Genomic DNA, 19,704 nt, shown 5'->3' with positions numbered 1-19,704 from the left:
AAATGTAAGGCCCTGCCAGAGTTGCCAAGTCTCCACCTTCTGCAAGAGCATCTGGAAATTCAGTTTTATGTGGCATCTCTACGTCACCCTAAGTATTGGCAATCGTGTGCGTGTAGATTTTACCCTGGGTATGCCGACGGCACACAAGCCAAGTAAAACACATTACTGGGCCGTCAGTTTGTCAGCTTGATTTGGATGCACCCTCTCCCTCGATGGAAATAGAGCTTACTGACGTTAAGCACAGACGCTTCACGTATTTTCCATTCGGCTGACCAGAGACCTTGGTAAATACAGGGTGTCCCCAAGAAACGTACACGCACTTTGAATGCTCATGACGTCAGTGTTCATTAACATGCAGTTCATTTTCAAAATTTAAAAGAATCTACAGAAATGAAGAATGTTCTTGTCAGCGCCTGTTTTCACACTGATGACCGTCTGGTCCGGGCACTGCTGATAACTCGAAGCCAGGGAACCGCAAGCGTCAAGAATCATTTCGTTCGGTATTTGTGTGCCCTCAGTTCGCCGACTGTGCTGGTTTTGTCCCATAAACGTGGTGTTTTATGTGTCTCCATAAAATAAAGTCTAGAGGCACGTTAGGATAAATTTTCTTTGTCTGCCTTCACCCATTGTTTCAAATCAATCACACCTGAAAAGGAGTGACAGTTAAGTGAGTTGTCAGCTGTTAACGTGTGTATACATTTTTGGGGGGACACCCTATATAAGCGGTTGGTTGTATCAGTTAGTGTTTGCTGCAAAAGAGCTGGGTAACAAACCATCACAGAGCATCAGTGGCACACAGCAGTACACAATTGTTTAGCTCCAGGAGTCAGAGGTTCAGATGGGTCCCAGCCAGGTGGCTCCTCCTCCCCTGCACCCCATCCTCTCAAGCAGAGCCCCATTCCGTCTATTGGGGTGGCAGATGCACAAGAAAGCCCAGCCGGTTGCACAAGGGCTCTTCAGCCCTTTGGTGACGTCACACCCAGTCACGTGTCATTGGCCAAACTCAAAGTCCAGGCTTGGAAATCGCTGTGGGGGAGGGCAGAAAGACTGCTTCCAAACTAAGTAGGGGTTGACCAGACTGAGTCTCCCCACTTTTCCTGGTGACGTGTTCTCCTCTTTCAGCGTCTCCGTTAACGTGTGTGAAAATGATGTGTATTGTTCAAAAACTCGAACGGGAACCCGCCCTTGGAACCTATGAATTGTCTTAAGTTTTATAACGTTTTCCGATCTCTGCATGTCCTTCCCTGTCTGATGGTCTCTCCTTGTTAACTTCCAGGCAAATCCGTTTCCTTTCGGTAGGAAGGTGAGAGAGGGGTTGGGTTGGGTGGAAAGCTGGTCTCAGTTGTTGAGGCTCTCAAAACCTGAATTCCTGATGAACTTCGGGCGTAGAATCGGAAAGTGATGGGACGAGCAGATGTTCCCCATATCCACCACAGACATACCTCTTTCAGTGACAGGTGCCCCCCAGGGATATAGGCAATTCAAAATGTCAGTCATTATACTTGGGGGGCTTACACATAAAATCATCATCATCAATATCAGTGGCTTTCAGGGAAAATGCACAGGTAGAAGCCTGGAAAATGACTGAACAGAGGATGTTTCTAGGGTTGTGTGTGTTTTTTTTTGTTTTTAATTAAACATTCTTTGATCGATATACCTCCAGATACAAAACATAAACACTTTAGATGTAACGTCTCTATGGAAACGCTTGGTAAGGAATGATTACGGTGTACTCACGATTCTGTATAGTGTTGTAAGGGTTCTGAGATCATCGCTTGGAAGGCCTTCAATCAGCAAATTCTAGAATACAGTTAAATTTTTGTTTTGTAGTAATAGCCATTTTTATGAATTAGGCCATTTCATTTAATATAACCGCATAGTAAACTCAATCGTGAAGTCTTAAAAATGAACCTTACCATTTAAAAAAAAAACACACTTATTTGTATTTTCTTTTAATTTTTTATTTTAATTGATTTGAAAGAGAGAGAGAGAGATGTGTGTGTGGGGGGAAGGGTTTGATGTTCCACTTACTAATGAATTCATTGGTTGATAATGTATGTGTCCTGACCGGTGATTGAACCCACAACCTTGGAGTATTGGGATGATGCTCTAACCACCTGAGCTACCCAGCCAGGGCAACTTCTTTCTGTTTCAATATTACTGCATGGGTGCTACCGTGTGAGACCTCAGGTTTACATGCGGGTTTGTCGTCTGGATGACTGTGCTGCACAGCTCCTGGGGTGTCATTCATGAGGCTGCGGTGTAAGTGGGGTCTCATCTCAGGAGCTGAATTCTGCGTGATACAAGGGGCGTGGCAGCTCCTTTGAAGTTGCTTTCTCGTGTACAGGCAGTTTTTGTTTTATGCTGGCGCTCAAGAACTGCATAGATAAGGTTTGGGTTCTATCACTAATTCAACTGGCATTTGTCTTTATTTTGTGCAGAAACACGCGTGAAATTTAGGGGAAACATTGCGATTTTCCCGGCCTTGGAATCGTTTGCGTGAAAACCAGTGTGCGTTTCTCCAGAGTAGAGCCTAGATTGAAAGTAAGCATGTGGGCCAACAACGAGACAATTCTGTGAAATAATTCCGTCTTCGGAGGCACTGTTCCCTTCCCCACCTGGTCGCTCAGGATGCCATCATGCCTCCTGAAGGCGGTAACGAAACAGTGTGTGTGCTACATCACGTTCATGGCCTCTCTCCCCTTGAGAACTGCAGGCCGCCACCGAATGCTTTCGTATCCCACCTCCACAGTGTGGAAGGATCGGGGGAGCCCACCCTTCTCCGCTTCCCCAGCCGTTCTAGGTTGCTATACCGTGTTCTTTGAAGGTAATCTAGGTTTCCATGGGACTTGACCCAAAGTTGAGGTTACTCATAGCTAATATGTATCGAGAACTCGCTATATGCCGGGCACTGTTGTACATACATGAAACTCATGTGAACTCTGTGAGCATAGGTGCTATGACGATCCACATTTGGATGGTAATAAATAGAGGCTCAGAGAGGTTAAGCTGCCTAAGGAGATACCAATTGTATTGGTTTTGTAGAGCAGCTACCACATGGTACAGGTGGCTTAGACAGCAGAAACGTATTGTCTTACAGTTCTGGAGGCTAGAAGTCCGACACCCGGGTGTTGGTAGGGTTGGCTGGCTCCCTCCGAAGGCTGAGGGACAAATCTGCTCCAGGACTGTGTCCTTGGCTCGTAGACAGCTGTCTTCTCCTGGGGTCTCCTGTCATTGTCTTCTCTATGCATGTCTCTACGTCCAGACTTCCCCTCTAAAGATGATACCTGTCACGTTGGCTGAGGGCCCACCTAGCGACCTCATTTTAACTTGATTATCTCTAGAAAGACACCCCCCCCCCCATCTGCAAGTAAGGTCGCATTCTGAGGTCCTGGGAGTTAGGACTGCAGCATATGAATGGCAGAGGGTGGGGGGGCATAATTCAACCAGTCGCATCAATGAACGGCGATGGATTTCTATCCAGCAGCCTGGCCCTGGAGCCCAAGCGGTGGGTCAGACACGGTTGAATATCGGCAGTATGATTCAGCCTGACCTGCTTCCAGATTACCGTCATGCACCTCATATGATATTTGGTCAACGACAGACCCTATAGAGGATGGTGGTCCCGTAAGATTACAATGGAGCTGAATTTCCTGTAGGAAATGGAAGGACATGTGGTTCAGGAGGAATTTTTCTCTCTGACGGGATCAGTATCTGTGGGGCTTGGCAACAGATTTCCTCTCGCTCACAGCTCCTCAATGCTGAGGGCATAGCTTACATCCCAGTCTGTGAGCCGCTGACCTGTTTCAGCAAGAGGAGCCGGTCCCTGAGCCCTGTGTATTCAGAGGACTGCTGCCCTCCACACCTCGTCAGACGGTCCTCAGAGAACGTTGCTGTACATCCTTTGTCAAGGACCCGAGGTCCCGTACAGGGACACGGGTCCCCGGGGGCCACCGTCACAGGTATGAAGAGCCTCGGCCACTTTATAAAAGCTCTCTGTGGTTGTGTGGGGCCAGCCTGTCCCCAGACTTTGGAAATATTTCCAGGTTGTAATGATAGAAAGCATAGGCAAGTTGTCTTCCCTCCACCAATTCAATGCCAGAGCGAGCCTTTTGTGCCAGATGGGGTCAACGGAACCAAAAACCAATTCCCGAAGTCCACATATTGAGTCCTCAGTTCTGCGCCCTCTCCAGGTTAGACACCCTCTTTTTTCACGAACACGCACAGTTTCTTCATCGGACCGCTGCCCCAGCATGCACTAGCCAAGCCACCTGGCCACGACCGCCCCTGATGTCTGTCCTGACTGATCTACAGGCCACCTTTCAGTCCCACTGCCTGTCACTATGGGGACCTAGGCCCTACCCAGCCGGCTTCTCCTCCATGTTTCCAATCAGTCCAGCCCACCCCCCTGCGCATGGGTCACATCAGCGGCGTCGGTGTTCTATTTCTGACCCTGTTGGAAGGAAGCAGCGGGAGGGCGTGTGGGACAGTGCTGTAGGGTCTACCGTGGTGGCCCGTCTGTCCTAGGCCTTCACATCCACTCACCACTGACTCACCCCGAGCAGCGTCCCATCCTGCCAGCTCCATTCACGGTAAGTGCCCTGTGCAGGTGCACCATTTTATAAAAAATAACCTTTTATTTCTCAGTTACAGTGGACATACGCTATCGTATTAGTTTCAGGTGTGTAACCCAGTGACTGGACGTTATATAACTGACTACGTGATCACCCCCATCAATTTAGTACCCACCTGACCCCCCACACGGTTCTGTTTCAGTGTTACTGACTGCTCCCTATGCTGTGCTTTACGTCCCCGTGGCTGTCCTGTAACGCCCAATTCGTCCTTCTCCATCCCTTCACCTTCTTCACCATCCTCCCAACTTCCTCCCATCTTCCACCCAGTCTCCTAGCCCCCTCCCCGTTTTTTAAACTCTTTTATACCACATTTTACTGTGCCTTCTCTATGTTTAGATAGACAAATACTATCGTTACGTTACAGCTGTCCGCAGCATTCAGTGCAGTAACATGCTACACAGGCTTGTAGCCTAGGAGCGATAGGCCACATACTCCATGCAGCCTAGGTGTGTAGTAGGCTGTACCCCCTCGGTTTGTGTACGTGCACTCGGAGATGTTCATACGACGGCGAAACCGCCCGAGAATGCATCTCTCAGAATGTATCCCTGTAGTCAAGTGACGCGCGACAGCTCAGCATTAAGGTCGGTCTTGGAAATACCATCGCCCTCGGTGTGCCCGGCAGTGCGTAGTGGAGAACAGCCAAGAAATAAAGCAAATTCACTACAGCCTGGAGAACGTGTGCTCTCTTAAGTACGTGTCCTCCTCATCCTGCCTCGTAAGGTAGACTGGACATAAAAACGCACACAAAACCCTTTGAAAACAGTATCCGTTATTGTACAGAGGAGAGTCTTTCTTCTCCTTCTGAAATCTCTGTTCTGACAAATGCGGCAGCGTGGGGCCAGGGACCAGACAGACGTAGAAGGTCTAAGCGTTCACGAGTGGAGTGTACTTCTTAGGGCTCTCTGGTTACGAGGTAGGAAACCCACCTCCGACCTGCTGACGTGTGCCAAGAAGCAGGCTCTGACCTGAACTCCCCCCGGGCTGTCATCCGTCCCGGATTGAAGGTGATGATTGGGAAATGGGATGGTACTACAGAATTAACAATGATCAGGTCCATTGGCCCTTTTATATAATTTACAAAATTCAGTTTACTAAGTAAACTTAATCTTGGAAAAAATGTATAGAATACCTCCAGATATATAGGGGAGCCTCTATCTAGTTTAGATTTGTTTTTCAACACCAAGATGGCTACTTCATCCCTGCCCCCTAGTTGCTTTTGTTGAAAAAAATCTTTTGTTCATTTATATCATATCATGTAAAACATTTTTTATGTCTCCCCTCATTTAGAAATATTCTGCCTTTAACAACTCGGTTCAGTAAAGCTTTGTAACCACAGGAGCAACCTAACCTCATCTAACGCCTCTTCCCCACCCCCTCCAGCTCATTTGTATTTTCCCATTCTGTCGGTGGTAATACTCATGAGAGTCATCAGAGAAAACGCGGATTCCCACTAAACTTAGTGGGCACCTTTGAAAGCCGTTTACCTGCTCTATGATGATCCTTTGAAGCGTGGCCAAATCAATAGGGTTTTGTCTTAGTCCGTTTGGGCTGCTGTAACGAAAGACCATAGACTCGGGGGCTTTGACAACAGACTTTGTTTCTCACAGTCCTGGAGGCTGGGAAGTAAGTCCGCGTTCAGGGCGCCCACACACCTGCTGTCCAGTGAGGAGCCTCTTCAGAGAGAGGGCTCTGGTCTCTTCTCCTCCTCATGTCACATCCTGAGGGCTCCATGCTCATGACCTCACTAAACCTCAGGCCCCACCTCCTAACACCAGCATGTTGGGGTTTGGGGCTTGACGCTATGAATCATGGGGGGACACAGCAGACTAAAAAAATTAGGAATCACATTTGCAACAGCATGGATGGGCCTGGAGAGGATTATGCTAAGCGAAATAAGCCAGTCAGAGAAAGAGAAGTATCACATGATCTCACTCATATGTGGAATCTAATGAACGGAATCCAGAGACATAGAAGCATGAACAGACTGTGGAATCTCAGAGGGAAGGTGGGGAGGGTGGGTGGGTGGGTGGGAAGAGATCAACCAAAGAACTTGTATGCATGTGTGCATAACCCATGGACACAGGCAATAAGGTGGTGAAGGCCTGGGGTATGGGGTGGGGTCGGGCTAGACAAGGTCAAAGGGGGAAGAAAGGGAACACATGTAATACTTTCAACAATAACGATTTTTAAAATCCTATATAATAAAAGGCTAATATGCAAATCGACCAAATGGTGGAACAACCAATCGCTATGACGCACACTGATCACCAGGGGGCAGACGCTCAATGCAGGAACTGCCCCCTGGTGGTCAGTGCACTCCCACAAGGGGAGTGCCGCTCAGCCAGAAGCCCTGAGCTGGGCTCATGGCTGGCAAGCACAGCGGCGGTGGCAGGAACCTCTCCTGCCTCTGTAGCAGAGCTAAGGATGTCTGACTGCTGGCTTAGGCTTGCTCCCCTGAGGACGAGGACATCCCCCGAGGGCTTCCGGACTGCGAGAGGGCATAGGCCAGGCTGAGGGACCCCAGTCATATGCACATTGGGGGCGACCAGGCTGGCAGGGGAGCAGTTAGGGGCATTAGGCAGGCAGGCAGGCAGGCAGGTGAGTGGTTAGGAGCCAGTGGTCCTGGATTGCGAGAGGGATGTCCGACTGCCAGTGCGGGATTGGGCCTAAACCGGCAGTCAGACATCCCCTGAGGGGCTCCTGGATTGGAGAGGAGGGTGCAGGTCGGGCTTTTATTGATTTCCGTGCACCGGGCCTCTAGTAAATAAGTAATAAAAAAAAAAATCAGGCATCAACAACGTGTTTCCTCTCCCTTCTCACGCGTGTGTTCTCTCGCTCTCAGGTGTCCCCACCCCCAGCCAAGAGATCCTGCGGCACACCCTGAACACGCTAGTGCGCGAGAGGAAGATCTACCCGACCCCCGACGGCTACTTCATCGTGACCCCACAGACGTACTTCATCACCCCTTCCCTCATAAGAACTAACAGCAAGTGGTACCACCTGGACGAGAGGATCCCCGACCGGTCTCAGTGCACCTCTCCCCAGCCCGGAACCATCACGCCCTCTGCCTCGGGCTGCGTCCGGGAGAGGACCTTGCCCAGGAACCACTGCGACTCTTGCCACTGCTGCCGGGAGGACATGCACAGCACGCACGCGTCCACCCTGCAGCGGAAGCCTGCCAAGGACTGCAAGGACCCCTACTGCCCCCCGCCCCTCTGCCAGGTGCCCCCCACCGAGAAGAGCAAGAGCACCGTCAACTTCTCGTACAAGGCGGAGACGCTCTCCAAGCCCAAGGACGGGGAAAAGCAGTCCAAAAAGTTCGGGCTCAAGCTCTTCCGGCTGAGCTTCAAGAAGGACAAGACCAAGCAGCTGGCCAACTTCTCCGCCCAGTTCCCCCCCGAGGAGTGGCCCCTGCGGGACGAGGACACGCCCACGACCATCCCCCGGGAAGTGGAGATGGAGATCATTCGGCGCATCAACCCCGACCTCACCGTGGAGAACGTCATGAGGCACACGGCGCTGATGAAGAAGCTGGAGGAGGAGAAGGCGCACCGGAGCAAAGCGGGGTCCTCGGCCCATCACAGCGGGCGGAGCAAAAAGAGCCGGACCCACCGGAAGTCGCACGGCAAGTCGCGCTCGCACAGCAAGACGCGCGTGTCCAAAGGAGACCCGTCGGACGGCTCTCACCTGGACGTCCCCGGGGAGCGGGAGTACGACTTCTGCGACCCCCTGACCCGGGTGCCCAGGGAGGGCTGCTTCATCATCGAGCACAAAGGCGAGAACTTCATCATGCACGGCAACGCCAGCGTGCTCGAGCCCCACTTCCCCATGACGCCCGAGTGGGACGTGTCGGGGGAACTGGCCAAAAGGAGGACTGAGATGCCTTTCCCCGAGCCCTCCCGGGGGAGCTCCCACTCAAAAGTGCACCGAAGCCACAGCCATACCCAGGACCGGCGGTCCAGGAACGAGAGGCCCAGCAAAGCCAAGGAGAGGTCCAGGTCCATGGACAATTCCAAGGGCCCCCTGGGCGCGTCCTCGCTGGGGACGCCCGATGACCTGGCCGAAGGCTGCAGCCAGGATGACCAAACCCCCATCCAGTCGTCCTACATCGACGACAGCACCCTAAGGCCTGCCCAGACGGCCGGTCATCAAAGGGCTCACCTTTTGTCCCCGAGCTATAAAGAGGTGTGTATCCCAGAACTAGTCGGCGGCGGCAAGGAGCCGTCCAGCGCGTGCGGCCTCCTGGAGCCAGGCAAGCCCCCCGAGAGTTTGCCGTCCTTCGGTGACCTCAATTCCTGTCCAACGAAAACGGCCACGGACGACTATTTCCAGTGCAACACCTCCAGCGAGACGGTGCTCACGGCGCCATCGCCTCTGGGAAAGAGTAAAGAGGACCACGACCCTCTGGCCCTGGCCGAAGGGGTGAAAAAGCTGCCGCTGTCAGACAGGCAGACCCCGCTCTCCTCCAGGGAGCCTGGGGGACACAAGGAGGAGCCGCCCGCAGGGCCAGGCGGGGGCCCGGCCGCTCCGGGCGCGGCGGCGGAGGGGATGGCCAACGGACGCCTCGTGCAGCATCACAGCGCCGAGCCCAGCAGCCTGGACAAGAGGAAAGAGATCTTCAGCAAAGACACCCTGTTCAAACCTCTGCACAGCACCTTGTCCGTCAACAGCTACCACAAACCCGGCCTGTCCCTCCTCAAAGCGCACCCCAAGACACCCGCGGACACTCTGCCGGGCCGATGCGAGAAGCTGGAGCCGTCCCTGGGCACGGCGGCCGCCCAGGTCCTGCCGGCCCTCCAGCGCCAGCAGGAGCCGGGGGGCACCCAGGAAGCCTCTTTTGACTATTACAACGTCTCCGATGACGACGACTCCGAGGAGGGGGCGAACAAAACCACCGAGGAGGAGAAGAACCGAGACGACGTGGGCACCATGCAGTGGCTCCTGGAAAGGGAGAAGGAACGGGACTTGCAGAGGAAATTCGAGAAGAACCTCACCCTCCTGGCCCCCAAAGACACGGACAGCAGCGGCCACCAGAGAGCCACCCACTCGGCCCGCCTGGACAGCATGGACAGCAGCAGCATCACTGTGGACAGTGGATTCAACTCCCCACGGTAGGGAGAGCCGCTCTGCACACACACACACACACACACACACACACACACCCGCCCGGGGCCTGGGGCCGGGTGCAAACACCTGGAAAAAGGCGGCTCATGGACGCGGGTGCGGGTTGGGTGCGCTGTGTTGGTAACCGCCTGCCTCTGGCTTCTTTTGCAGGACTTGAAACCAGTGTTTCTGCAGCTGTAGAGAGCGCCAATCTGGACTGGTGGGTTGGCGGCCCCCTCACACTTGCCTCAGTCCAATCTAAGACCAACATTGCCCAGTATTTTTTTTTCCGTGTTTACATTGCCCCCATGCTGGTAAAGAAAGGGTGTTTTGTTTTGTTTCGTTAAGTGCTTCAGAGATTGAGCAGAATGAGTACTTAGTGGGGCCTGGGAATCAATTGATTGGCTCAAGGACAAGAGTCCCTCTAGCGAGAATATACAGTTGACTCTTGAACAACCTGGGTTTGGACTGCACGGGTCAGTTAGGGGCAGCTTTTTTCTTTTTTAAAATGTATTTTTATGGATTTCAGAGAGAAAGGGAGAGGGCAAGAGAGACAGAAACATCAATGATGAAAGAGAATCATTGATTGGCTGCCTCCTGCACATACCCCTACTGGGGATCGAGCCCGCAACCCAGGCATGTGCCCTGACCGGGAATCAAACTGTGACCTCCTGGTTCATAGGTTTGATGCTCAACCACTGAGCCACACTGGCTGGACAAGGGCAGATTTTTTTTTCCCAATAAATACCGTAAATGTACTTTCTCTTCCTTATGACTTCCTTGATGACATTTTCTTTTCTGTAGTTGATTTTTTAAAATATATTTTATTGATTTTTTACAGAGAGAAAGGAAGAGGGATGGAGAGTTAGAAACATTGATGAGAGAGAAACATCGATCAGCTGCCTCCTGCACACCTCCTACTGGGGATGTGCCCGCAACCAAGGTACATGCCCTTGACCGGAATCGAACCTGGGACCCATCAGTCCACAGGCCGACGCTCTATCCAGTGAGCCAAACCGGTCAGGGCTGTAGCTGACTTTATTGTAAGAATACAGCACGTAATACATATAACATACCAATAAGAGTTAACTGACTGTTATCAGTAATGCTTACAGTTAACAGTAAGCTATTAGTAGTTAAGTTTTGGTGGAGTCAAAAGTTACACACGTATTTTTGGCTGTGCAGGTGGGGGAGGGTCAACACCCCTAACCACTGTGTCGTTCAAGGGTCAACTGTAAAAGCAGATCTCAAAACCTTCCCAGTGGGTGTAGAAGCTTGTTGCCGTGTTAACCAGCTTCCTGGTGGCCCTCTCCACCTTCCTCATGCAGCTTCCTCTCCCCACGCACGTGCCCACAGAGAAATGGACCTTGTTCCTCCCGCAGAAAGATTGGGGGACTCTGCTCTCTTAGATCTAAGCGCGTGCCAGCACTGTTCTTCCTCCTCCTGTAGAGCTGACACAACCAACCAGGGTCCTCTAGTCCCAGTCCTTGTTTTTAGTGGGTGCTGGTGACTCGGCGAAGGCTGGGCAGTGGAGAGTATGTAACGCTCGGTGGTCACATCCAGTGCATTGAAGTGGTTCAGGGGTTCAGACAGCAAAAGAGAGTCTACGCACCTTCCCTTTCTTTCTGCTTAACTCTTCCTTCTCCTCAAAGAGCAGCTCGGGGCCTCATTCTCCTACTAAACTCTACTCCAGATTGGTGACTCTGAGATGCAGAAATACAATGAGAGATGGACATTTCTCACTAACTGTGATTCCCAAGATTTTATAGTATTTATAAATTTAACAAGTGTCCAGATATGGTTATTTTCATTATTAAGAATTATAATTAGTCCTGTTGTGATCATTTCACTGTATCTCGGGGTAATTTGGGGATAGAGCATCCCAAAATTAGAATTGGGAATCGTTAATCTGTCACAGATGAAGCCTTTGTTTTTTCTTAAAGGACTAGTTCTTGATTATTATCATCATCGTCATCATCATCATTGTCATGTAATCTTTCATCATCATCATCATCATCATCATTGTCATGTAACCTTCTTTCCAAGTTAACCCGTGTGGAAGTCCAGTATCTAAACAGACCACAGAGCTGGCACTCTGGTTGAAGTGGTGAGAGAGCATGGGTCCCAGGTCTCTGCCTCCGTCCCTTGAAGAGCCCTAAGGGACCTCAGGGAGCTTGGCACTCAGTCTGAAAACTACTGGGGCCTATTAAGTGACTTTTCTAAGTCATAACCTTTGCTCACTATTTTCCAAATCAAACCTTATTTACCAGTTATTTTGCACATCCTTTTCTTTCTATTTCTTTCTTCTACTCCTTTTTCTCCTCTTGAATTTCTAGCAGTAAAAATTTGAATTTCCATACAGGCATGATTGAAGGTCTGTAATGGATGGTAGAAGTTCAAGACCGTCACCTATGGAAGGTGTGCTTTACTTGCCTGTACCTTATGCTCTACTCTTTCTTATTAAGACTCTACCCACCTGATGCTTTTTACACAGCAGTTTCCTACCCTTCACGTTGCCGCTTGATCCCTGGACCTCCACGGAGGGAAAGCGTTAGACCTCCAGAGATACTAACGGAGACGCTGAGGGTAGCTTCATGGTTCTAACTCAAGAATTTATGAGTGGGATTATGTCTTGAAATAAGTTTCTTTGCATTTCTCTAAGTGCTTTGTCATGATAGAAGGTAAAGGCTGTTCACAGGAGACAACCTTCACAAATTAGCTCTGTGTCTGTCCACTGTTACTAGGTAGAATTTCCTCTGTAAGAATATGTAGCTCACCCATAAGTTTCATGCAGTTAGCACATAGCGGTTTCTTCCTGTATCCCTTTCATATTTAATGCGCATTGGTTACAGGCTAGATGACAAACTGGCTTTCTATACCCATTTTTAAACTGTATTTTCTGTGCACCCCAGTAAATTCACAGAGCTGCCTTTCTAATGAACGCGTGAGGATAGTCTACAAACGAGAATTTTTGAGTTATAGGGCGTTTTACTCACGAGCGTGAGGAGTATTTTAGCCAAATGGCATTGTCATACTGACACCTCCCCAGGGTTGTGAGGTACAGAAATCTTAAGTGGGCCTTTTACTTGGGTCTTTCAGTAAATAATTCACCAAGCAACTAAGATTCAACTAAAAAAAAAAAAAAAACAAATTAAAAAAACCCCACAGAAATAGTGATTGCCATATTCAGCTTTCAATCCAGTTCAGCCACATTCCCAGAATTCCTCAGTCCCTTTTCTTAGAAACTTAAAGGGGATTGAGAAGGAAAAAAAAACAACAACATAGAAACTTAAGCTATGTCATAGATCTAATATTGAAAAGGAAATTTTTTGACATGAAAAGTCTGCTGTTCCAAATCTGAGCCCCAAGCTGGTGGATAAACATAGTATGAAAGTCAGAGGCTGCCAGGGATGTGTCTGTCTAATGTACCGTGTGCCGTGTGCTGGGGGCCGCACGAAACACATGTTCCAGGAGGGTGGACGACAGAGTGGCTGGGACAGGTCTTCTGCCTGTAAGACACGGAGACCTCAAGGTGGCACTCCATTAATTCTCTTATTTAAAAAAAAAAAAAAAAACACGTTTAAATTTGAGGGATATTTTTACTGATAGCGCTCCATCTTCATGAACGTTTTCGTCATCGTATCCTGAGCCCTCGGTAGGAATGCCACACACTGGAGGTATGTATGTATTTATCACGATGAGGAGGTTGACCATGGCAGAGAGGCATCGTGGAGCAGAGACAGCTACCAAGATGGTAGGCATCCCTCGCAGGGAGGCGTGTTTGCAGTGCCTGGCCTGTAGCAGGTACATGTTAAGCCCATGCCTTAACTAACAGCTGGTTTAAAAGTGGGTTTTTTGGAACTTTAAATGCATTTTCTCATAGAAAAGGACCCCCATGGATTCCCACACCAACCCACACGGCAGCTGCTTTATGCATGACATGCTAGATACAGAACAGAAACAACTTCCACGTGTCTAGCTTCGCAGTGTGCAAACTCTTCATCGACGCCTGTGTCTTCATGGCCGCTCTGTGAGTAGGTAAATCACGTAACTCTCCCCATGTTAAAAATGAGGAAGTTAAGTACCCGAGGGAAAAAATTATCGTGATTAAGGATGAAACTGAAGGAACCTGCCATGAAATCTCTGGGGCTGACATATTTACTCCCTCCCTCCCTCCCTCCCTCCCCCTGACGGTGCCTCGGCTACAGGGCTGGCAAGCCTCCGAGGGGCTTTCCTAGGGAAGGGGCCAGGTAAGTGGGAAGCCCCGCACTTTCCGTCCCTGTCGTCCGGACGCGTTGCGTATCCTCTCGGCAGGCCCAGAGTGGCCGTGGGCACGACGGAAGAACTTCTGTAAATGTCTTGACCTTCTGGCGCTACCCTCGGCAGCCAAGGAATGCCCAGCGGTCTCTTCGGTAGTCGACAAACACAGTTTCTTTCGAACAGTGAACTCGTGGCTCCTTGGTGAGAAGCAAACTCAAGGCCACAAGGGGTTAAGATAAAGTGACCTGTTGGTAAGGGCTGCCAAGGTCTAGGGTTCAGGCAAAATTGCCATCCGTTTTGGAGGAGGCGGGGAGAGTGGCTGTCCACCATCGCCCTTTGACCTGCAGGCTAGCCTCCGCAGGCGTCGCTCGGTCCTGGGACCAGCGCTCATCAAATGTTTTATAAACCTGGACTCTGTCCAGTGGGGTGGGTGCTTTGAGCACCGTGATGGGTTCTTCGGTCTCTCTGTGAGCTGGTAAGTTTCTTGTTGCCATTTGAGGACCTTGAGCATCCGTTCAGTTCCCATCAGTCAGGCCCGTAAACCTTATTCCTGCTGTTGCCCCACACATTGGAAATCTTCCAATGTTCTAAATCTCTTGGAGCAATAAACTAGCTTCTGGTATCTAACTCAGAACAATGAAGAGAAACCAGAGTACTAACGTCTTTGGGTCACCTCTATTCTCTAAGAATCTCTTAAAATATAAAATACTCCTACCAAAAGTGCGGGTGTGTGTTGAGGGCGGGGGCGGGGCGGGGCGCGGATAAATGTAAACTTCCCAAACAAGTGAGTAACATCTGAGATGCCTCAACTGAAAACATAATGTATTTTCTCTAAAGTGTGAACATTTGACACAGAGGTGTGAAGGTGTCTACAAAGGATTTTATTTCCACCAGTGCGTAGGTTAGCCAATGGCACGCTTGAGGTCCAGGACCGGCAGAATCTGCCCGTGGAGAATGAAAACAGAACCATGAGGGTACAATTACTGAGCTGGTAGAGGAGCAGTTGTGTCAGTGAATTCCTGGCCTGAAATGAGATCATTACAGGTGTATATTTATGAATATTTTAAAAAAACCCGATGCGATCGCTGTAGATCACATTGAATTTTGAAGGTGTTTCCTCGAATGGGCCAGGAGGGGAAGGCATTTAAAGTGCACGTAGCTGTAGAAGACCCTTCATGCCTCGGGCTGCTGGTTGCACACGTGTGTGCCGCTGCCGGAGGCGTGCAGGCAGGCGCATGTGTAAATGCTCAGGGGGAGGTGGTCTGACTATGACATTATGAGGCCGCAGAGGAAATCCATTAACTCCATCGTGTGCTCCTCCTCTGGAACTCACTCTGTAATCATTTATGTTCCAAACAAAACAAAACAAACCCTTTTTACTCTTTTAGCACTCGGGAGAGCCTGGCCTCCAACACGTCGAGCATTGTGGAAAGTAACCGTCGCCAGAACCCTACCTTGAGCCCGGCCCATGGCGGAGCCGGCCCGGCCTTCAACTTCCGAGCAAGCACGGACCCCCCCACCAACGAAGCTGAGAAGTTACAGAAACCTTCCAACTGCTTGCAAGCTTCCGTGACGAGTGTGTGACCGTCGTCCGGCCTCGGATCTCCGCCTCGTTCGACACAGCCAAGTTTACGACACTGGGACTGATGTTTACATCTTCGGAAAGACAAGCATCTCAACCACAGTTTTGGTGTTTACTTAAACTGTGCTGCTAAGTAGGCTAGAGCAAGACGCACGAGTCTTTCTTTCGGAGTATTGCTTTTTCCCATTTATGGCTCTGTAGCGACAGAATAGCAGTAGGGGTGATATGTACACTTTTGCTTCACTAATTGTAACTGAGCACACATAGGAGAGTCTAGACACTGTAAGTGTAATACGCATTTTCAATGTCATGCAGTTGCCAGCGCCATGTTCCAATGCCACAGGGGCGGGTTGCTCCCAGTCTGTGGGCAGGTGGGGCCACAGAACTGATGCTCGACACTCCCAAACAAACAAACAAACAAAAACAGCGAAGCCACCACACAAGGTCCCGTGCCAGGGCCCGCGGGGAGGGGAGTCCGTGCCAAACAGCCGAGAAGGGCCCCCGGCCCCCGGTGTGTGGATCGCTTAGGCACCGTCATGTCCTCACTGTGAGTTTCCGTGGCGCGGTTTCGCAGGAGCCCGTGGGCGCGTGCCCGAAGGGGTCGGGGTGGAGATCCTGGGAGTGTGTGTTGTCGGGATTTTGTTTTTTAAGTCCAAGATGCTTGTCTGAGTTTTAACCTTCCACCATCACAAACAGGAATATAGGCCTTTGGATCTGAAGTGGGTAGAAAGGAAGGGGCCCCCAGCCTGGCTGGGCTCGGCACTCCAGCTAGAAGAGGTAACGCGGACTTTTAGGAAAGGTGTGAGTCGGAATCGGTGGGGAGATCATTTCCTGTCCGGGAAAGGGATGATGATCCCGTCTTATGATCATAGATACGATAATTAGTTTGTTTAAAAGCAAAATGTTCTTTGTGATACAAATGAAGAGTATGGCCTGGGGATGTTATTCTTTCTAATGGAAGGACATAAATCTATTTTATGTAGTTTTAAATAGAATGCCTAAATTAGGCTGTGGGAGATAATTTTTAGTGGTTCTAGGAAAAGAGCAGGTTTAGGGAGAGTTGAACTTCAGGCCTTTTATTCCTGGAAAGATATCTATAGAGAAAGCATTAAAAGTAGTTTTTGATCAGAAATATATAGGTGCCCATGTAATGAACAACAGAATGTGCTCATTCTGCAAATGTGGTATAATTCTAACTTGTACTCCCCTTACAATTGACCGGAATAACCATTATGCATACATGAACTATGCCAGAGTGATGTTTACAGAGACTGTGTAACCAGTTCCAGGAGGCATGTTTAGGTGGGTGCGTGGCTATCGGCCCAGCGTATTTCAAGATGGCTTGTTCACATTTGGCTTTGGTTTACGATGCCGCGTTGAATGCAGAGAAAGCCGGGCGGCAGCAGAGGGATGACAAATGGCCAAGCTTCAGCTTTCCAGGAAAGAGCCTTTCCTGGGGCCCCGCGATTTATTTTATGGGAACAATGGAATCAATGTAGATCCTGGGAAAGCATTCGCAAAAGGGTTACAGATGACGCAAGTAAACGGTCTGACAAAAAAAAAAAAAAAAGAGTTTATTTAGTTCAGTGGCATGTGATGTTTGGAGCCATAAAATACATACCCAGAAATCAGTCTCAGACCCAGCCAAGGCGCTACAGCGTGTGGGAAGGGCTCCGGCCCCAGGGTCAGGCTTCATCGCTGGAGGTCCGTTTAGAGACTGCAGTCGCACGCGCGGCCGGACTGATTCTTGCAACATTGGGGTGCTCCCTCGTGCTTCTTCAGATACTTGGAAGTTGCGTGGGGAACCGGACGCCTCGGGCAGCAGAGGTTCCTTGTCCGTGCTGAGGTTGTCTGTGCGGAGGGTGAAACCCAAGCACAGGTCTCAGCTCCCACACCACTCAAAGGCTCCTGTCAGTTGGCGTGCCGTGTCATGCCTCATTTCCTCCGAGGCATGCCCGGATGGCTCAGCGAGCCTCTGTCTCACGGCTTAACTATGTCCAGAAGGAAGGATAATGTCTCTAAGAGACTCCATTCCGAGTCCGTTTCCTTGGGGAGTTGTATACCGTACAGTTACTAAATTCTCCTGTCTAAATTCATCCTCCCCCACCCCCACTCCCCCCCAAAAATATCCTGCTCTCAAGTGTTCGTCATACACTCAGTTCATAAATAACATAACCATTGAAACAGTCCACCAGCCTCAGGTTGATCCTCTGAAAGTCACCGTCATCTGAATCAAATGCTGGATGACCCGGAAAAGAAATCACTACCTTTAGAAGCTTTAAAATAGGAATTTATTACTATTTTGCAAGAAATCGGTTTACAGAAGACATTGTTCCAATAAAATGTGTACACTTTCTGCCCGATGCGATGGGGTACATGATTAAAAAAAAAACAAAAAACCTCCCTTAGACCAGCAGCCATGAGCGTAGAAATGATCGACTTTAAAGGTGATGTGGTGTAAGCAGACGTCCCAGGTAGAAGCAGCCCCGTCTGATCTCTCCGGGCTCCTGAAGGGGGGGAGGGTGGCAGGAAGCACATTACAGATGGGACCCAAGATGGTCCACAAGCGAGGTTCTGGGGGACCAAGCTTCGAGGACACCCGTGTCCTCCGGGGAAATGGTAGCTTTGTGCCCACGGCTGCTTATCGAGTCTTCACTTAAAAAAAAGAGCTTGTCACCCGAAAGGTTTACAGAATCGAATCCGGTTGAATCTCTGTGTAGCGTTCAACGTTCAAGGGTCAACCCATCTGTTGGCATTTTGCACACTTATGTATTATTATGATACAGCATATTACTTTATGGTAATTTTTATTTTTGCATATAACTACCTCCATAAATTTGATGAAGCGGCAGCCGTGCGTTGATGTGTATCGGTCAGAAAAATCGGAGTTCAGAACTCGCGTGCCATGAGGCCATGGCGTGTGTGTGTGTGTGTGTGTGTGTGTGTGTGTGTGTGTGTCGGCGATCGCCTCCGTGGACTCATGACTTTCTCATCGCCATGGTTTTCTTTCACGGCATTATTTCACCTTCAGATGTCAGCCTGTCCCTCCTCCCCTCCCCACCGAAGCGCCCTTGGTTTTGTGATGAATGGTGGGAAGTTTAAATTTCTTGTCTCCCCTCCTCGTCCACCCGCCCCCCCCCCCCCATTCTTGCTAAAAGTTCCCCCTGGCGAAGAGCCAATTGGTAAACATAACGTAGCAAGCGATTTACTCCCATAAAAATCTGATGTGAATTCTAGGTTTTCAGTAACCGAAGACACACGAGACACGTGGACCCCGAGTGGGGAGCCCTTCAGTCCTCTGCCTCCACCCCATGCTGGCGTCCGGAGCCCGGCGTCCCTCCCAGGAAAAGGGCTGTGCTGTGTGCCCACGACCCCTGTCACATAGGCTGCGTTCCATTTTATATATTTGTACGTCTCAGGGGACCTAACTGAGCGGGGGGGGGGGGGGGGGGGGGGGTGCACCAAATACAGAAGGTGGATCGGAGAGCTGAAAGGCGACCGGCTGGGTAAAGATGACAAAAAAATAAAAATAATAAAAATAAATGACCGCTTCTCTGACTTCGGGAAGCAGACATTTTTTAAAGTGAATCTGGGGTAACAAAGCCGAACACCAGCTGTCCCCAAGTCTCCCTTTCCCCAGCCCAGCCAGCATCTCTAAAATGCAAATGCCAGTTCTGTTGCGGTCACCGCGGGGAGAAAAACGCCCTCGTCGATGACAACAGAAGCAGCGTTCCTGGGCTGGGCTGGCACCGCTTCCCCAGACTCCACCCGGGAAACCACTCCCCGCCACAGAGTGTACTTGAAAATAAGCTTCTGGTTCAAAGCGTGGGCCTGTCTCACAACTCGGTTGTGCCGATATTCTGCAGAGGCTCCGTGTATACCCTGGGCAGTGTTTGGAGCTCGATGAAAAGCCCACCCCGACCTGTAACGACTTTGCACATTCGTTTTGGGATCTCAGAGCTCCCAAAGCACGCGGGCGCCCGGACGGCTCCCCGCGCGGCTCCTCCGTCGTTCCCGTACCTGAACACACGGAGGGAGTGACACGATGACCCAGGACACGGCGGCAGCTGTCGGTGGTCTCTGTCCTATTGGAGAGACACCCTGAGCAATCAGCCAACACAATGC

General features: G+C 50.2%; 1 protein-coding gene across 1 annotated transcript in view; it reads left to right on the top strand.

Annotated features, from left to right (window-relative positions):
• STOX2 (storkhead box 2) overlaps positions 1-15,855 on the top strand; it is a 99,922-nt gene extending 84,067 nt beyond the window's left edge. The window contains exons 3-4 of the mRNA XM_008151890.3: positions 7,477-9,745; positions 15,386-15,855. Of these exons, the coding sequence (XP_008150112.2) occupies positions 7,477-9,745; positions 15,386-15,581 (2,465 nt within the window). The 3' untranslated portion in view covers positions 15,582-15,855. The remainder of the gene's footprint in view (positions 1-7,476; positions 9,746-15,385) is intronic.
• Positions 15,856-19,704: the final 3,849 nt, after the last annotated feature.

This window comes from Eptesicus fuscus, chromosome 8, assembly GCF_027574615.1.
Source record: "Eptesicus fuscus isolate TK198812 chromosome 8, DD_ASM_mEF_20220401, whole genome shotgun sequence".
Classification (NCBI taxonomy): domain Eukaryota; kingdom Metazoa; phylum Chordata; class Mammalia; order Chiroptera; family Vespertilionidae; genus Eptesicus; species Eptesicus fuscus.
The sequence above is the reverse complement of the archived record's forward strand: the minus strand, read 5'-3'. Positions and strand labels throughout refer to the sequence as shown.